General features: G+C 74.2%; 2 protein-coding genes across 2 annotated transcripts; both read left to right on the plus strand.

Annotated features, from left to right (window-relative positions):
- The first annotated feature begins 10 nt into the window (after positions 1-10).
- LOC113980728 (aquaporin AQPAe.a-like) lies at positions 11-2191 on the plus strand. Its single transcript, XM_027707930.1, has 5 exons — positions 11-240; positions 716-1036; positions 1214-1357; positions 1436-1516; positions 1770-2191. Exons 1-5 carry the CDS (start codon positions 82-84, stop codon positions 1977-1979), a joined length of 915 nt encoding a protein of 304 aa, XP_027563731.1. The 5' UTR covers positions 11-81; the 3' UTR covers positions 1980-2191.
- A 101-nt stretch (positions 2192-2292) lies between these two features.
- Positions 2293-4197, plus strand: LOC113980727 (lens fiber major intrinsic protein-like; the record flags this gene model as incomplete). Its single annotated transcript, XM_027707929.1, has 3 exons — positions 2293-3355; positions 3779-3943; positions 4044-4197. Coding segments are annotated over exons 1-3 (1072 nt in total), but the record flags the coding sequence as incomplete, so codon positions are not given.
- Positions 4198-4210: the final 13 nt, after the last annotated feature.

A 4210-nucleotide genomic window follows, 5' to 3' on the forward strand; every position in this document is an offset into this window, starting at 1 on the left:
CCCCCCCCCCCCAGGCTTTCATCCCGGCCTTTCATCTCCAGTCGTCCTGGCAACACCCTCAAAGGGTCCGGGGGGGTTGCCATGGCACCCAGGGATGCTCTGAACCCGAGCCAAGGACCCCGCAGCCCCCCCGGGGCTCTGTCCCACCTCAGCCCCTCAGCTCCCTGGGGTGCCCTGCGCCAAGGGGGTGGCAGCGCCAGGAGCAGAGGTGCCCACAGCTGTGCCATGGCCATTGGGGAGGTAAGACCCTGCCAACAGCCCCCCCACCCCAGAGCCACAGCCCTGGGGTCCCTCCCTGCCGTGGGGGGTGGGTGAGCATCCCCCTAATTCGTGGGGACCCCCCCAGTCTGTCACCTCAGCGCCCTCTCGCACTGGCACGGGGGTCCCTGTGTGCCCCCACCTCCATCCCCGTAACCCCCTGTGAGCCCCCCCATCTCTCCTGCCCCGATGCCAGGACGCTCCATCACCACAATGCCCGGGTGCTGAGGGTCCCATCCCCGTGGCCCCCTGTCCCCAGGGCCCCCTGTTTCCGTGGCACTCCATCCCCAAGGGACCCTCCCCTGAGGTACCCCCTCCCCACGGTACCCAGTCCCTGGAGGACCCCCCTCCCCGAGGGCCCCGATGCCTAAAGCCCCCCGTCCCCCAGTCCTGGCAGTGCCCACGGGGTGACCCCCTGCCCCCCCTGTGTCCCCCTGTGCCCCCCTGTGCCCCCCAGGACCTGCGCAGCGGCCGCCTCTGGCGGGGGGTGCTGGCGGAGGCCGTGGGGACCCTCATCTTCGTGGGGGTGGTCCTGGGGGCCTCGGTGGGCCCCGAGCCCCTGGCGCCGGCGCTGGCCGGGGGGCTGGCGGCCGGGGGGCTGCTCCTGGCCCTGGGGGGGCCGCAGGCCAACCCCGCGCTCACGCTGGCCCTGCTGGGCACCCGCAAGCTCGGGGCCCTGCGCGGGGCCCTGGTGATCCTGGCACAGTGCGCGGGGGCTTCGCTCGCCGCCGCCGCTGCCCACGCCACGCTGCCGGACGGCACCGGCCTGGTGCCCAGGGTGAGTGACCCCCATCCCTGGTGCCCAGGGTGAGTGACCCCCATCCCTGGTCCCTAGGGTGAGTGTCCCTGGTGCCCAGGGTGAGTGTCCCCCATCCCTGGTGCCCAGGGTGAGTGTCCCCAGCCCCGTGCCCATCCCGGGGTGCTCAGGATGGGGGCACAGGTGTCCCTCCCTCAGGTGGGGTCGGCGGGGCCGGCACTGGCCTGGGAGACCTTCGCCACCTTCCAGCTGGCACTGGCCGCCTTCGGCACGGCCGAGCGCTCGGCCCCGCAGGCCGGGCTGGCCCTGGGCAGCGCCGTGGCCGCTGGCGCCCTGGCCGCGGTAAGGACCCCCCCCAGAGTGTCCCCCCCCAGCCACGGGGGTCCCCACCCTGTCAGCCCCTGACCGTCCGCCCCACAGGGGCCGTTCTCGGGGGGCTGCATGAACCCCGCCCGCGCGCTGGGGCCCGCCATCGTCACCGGGGTCTGGGACCACCACTGGGTGAGTCGGGGGGGTCACCTCAGAGACCCCCGGGGTGGGGGTGGGTCCCCCAGATGCAGAGTGGGAACCCCCTGCGGTCCCGTCCTGTTCCCAGGTCTGCCCTTCTCTTTGGGGGATCTCCCTGGGACGGGTCAGCCTCGTCTCGGTCCCCGTCACTGGTGTGGGGTCCCTGGTCCCCCCATCCCCTGAGCAGCCCCTCCCCCTGTGCCCCCCCCAACTCCCTGGGCCCCCCCAACGCTCTGTGCCCCCCCAGGTGTACTGGCTGGGGCCGGTGCTGGGCGCGGTGCTGGCCGGGCTCTCCTACGAGTTCGTCCTGGCCCCCGGAGCCTCCCGGGAGAAGTTGGGCGCCTGCCTCGCCTGCCGGGACGTGGCGCTGGTGGAGACCCCCAGCCCGTCCCCTTCCTCGCCCTCTGCCCGCGGCCCCCCGGCCCCCCCGGCCCAGCGGGACCAGGGCACGGCCTGAGCCCCCCGGGCCCCCCTCTGCGACCCACCCCAGCGACCCTCCACACCCTGACGCCGTCTCCTCGCAGAGCCCAGAACCTTCCGTGGGGGGCAGCCGGGGCTCGGCGTCCCACCGGGCGGATGAGGGGTCTCTGCATGATGGCTCCGGCCCCCCCCCGACCTTTTACTGCCCTCTCTGCCCCCCGGGGGGATTAAAGGTGCTTGGGGGTCGCAGGTGGGCGCGGAGTGATGCTGTGAGGGGCGGGGGGGTCCCGACCACCCCCCTGGGACCACGAGGGCACCGCGGCGAGGCCGGGGCTGCCGGCGGGTGGGTGCCCCCTCCCCGTGGCCCCCCGGCGAGGGCGGGGGCCGGGACCCCCCGTCGGCCCCGTCCCGTGCCGGGGCGCTGAGCACAGCAAAGCCCTTTGTGGTGGCCTCTGCAGCCCCGGCAGATTCCGGCGGGCGCCAATGGCCGGGCCGGGCCCTAATCCCCCCGGCCGGGGACTCAGCGCCCGCTAAGCCGGGCTGAATAAACCCTCCCGCAGACAACAGCGCCGGGGGGGCGCGGCCCCCGCAGCCCCCAGCGGGGCCGAACCGGGGGGGGGGCCCACCCAGGACCCCCCCTGCGGGTGGGGGAGGCTCCCAATGGGGTTGCCCCAAAGTGTCCCCAAAGCACTGGAGGGGGGGTTGGAGGTGCCTCGGCGCTGCCCCGGGCATGGGGGTCCCCCAAACCACACAGAGGGCACCTGTGGGTCACAGCCCCCCCCAACCACCCCAGGCAACCCCAGGGATGGGGGGGCACAGCCCTGGGGGGGGGTCCCCGCTATCAGGGGGTGCCACGGGGCTGTCCCGGGGGGGCTCATGGGGGGTTCCTTGCTGCGTGTCACCCGTCCCCCGCCCCGGGCAGCGAAGCGGTTAAGGGGGGGTGGCAGAGGTGGGATCCCACCCCCGGGGCCGGCCCGGGGGGGCCTTATAAAGGTGGGCACGGGCGGCCCCCGGGGAGGGGAGCGGGGCCGTGGAGGGCAGCGGGGCCAGGCCATGCGGGAGCTGCGCTCGTCCTCCTTCTGGAGGGCCGTCCTGGCCGAGTTCCTGGGCAGCTTCCTCTATGCCCTGCTGGGGCTGGGGGCCTCCCTGCGCTGGGCCCCGGGCCCCCCCAGCGTCGTGGGGTCCGCCCTGGCCTTCGGGCTGGCCCAGGCCACCCTGGTGCAGGCGCTGGGCCATGTCAGCGGCGGCCACGTCAACCCGGCCGTCACGCTGGCCTTCATGCTGGCCTCGCAGCTCTCCGTGGCCCGCACCGTGGGCTTCCTGCTGGCCCAGGTGCTGGGCGCGCTGGCCGGGGCTGGGGTGCTCTACGGGGTGACCCCGGCCCCCGTCCGCGGCACCCTCGGCCTCAACGCGGTGAGCGGGGGGGGCACCGGGGGTTCGGGGGCACCGGGGGGTGTCTGCGGGGCTGGGGGACTGTGGGGCAGGGAGGGGGGGGGGGGGTGGGGTTGTACTGGGGGGTTGGGGGGTTCAGATGGGTTGGGGGGGGGGGGCAGATTGGAGATTGAGGGGGGTCCGGGAGGTGTTTTGGGGTACCATGGGGCTGTGATGGGGAGTTGAGGTGTTCAGAGGTGATTGGGGGGTCCAAGAGGTGTTTTTGGGTTTGGGGTGGTGTGGCACATTAAGGGGGGCTGGGTGTCTGGGAGGGGTTTGGGGCGAGAAGGGATTTGGGGTACAGTGGGGTTGGGGGGTGTGGAGGGATAACGAGGGGGGCTTTGGGGCGCTGGGGGGATCGGGGAAGCATCTCTGCAGGATGTTTAGCCCCCCCTCCCCGTGTAGCTTCACCCCGGCGTGGGCCCGGGCCAGGGCACGGTGGTGGAGGTGCTCCTGACAGCCCAGTTCGTCCTCTGCGTCTTCGCCAGCTTCGACGACCGGCACGACGGGCGCCCGGCCATGGCCGCCGTGCCCGTCGGCTTCTCCCTCGCCCTCGGCCACCTCTTCGGGGTAAGGGCGGCCGCGGGGACCCCCCTGCCCGGACCCCGGGGGTGCTGAGCGAGACCCGGGGGGCTGCCGTCCAGCCCCCCAGCGCCCCGTTCTCCCGCAGATCCACTACACGGGCGCCGGCATGAACCCCGCTCGCTCCTTCGCCCCCGCCGTCATCACCCGCGACTTCACCAACCACTGGGTAAGTGGGGGGGGACGGGGACCCCCAGACCCGCCCCGGGCCCCTCCAGTCCCTCCCTGCTTGTCCCCACCTCGCCCCAGCCACCG

The sequence above is a fragment of the Neopelma chrysocephalum genome, unplaced genomic scaffold, assembly GCF_003984885.1.
Source record: "Neopelma chrysocephalum unplaced genomic scaffold, ASM398488v2 Primary Assembly neopelma1_95073, whole genome shotgun sequence".
NCBI classification, from domain to species: Eukaryota; Metazoa; Chordata; class Aves; order Passeriformes; family Pipridae; genus Neopelma; species Neopelma chrysocephalum.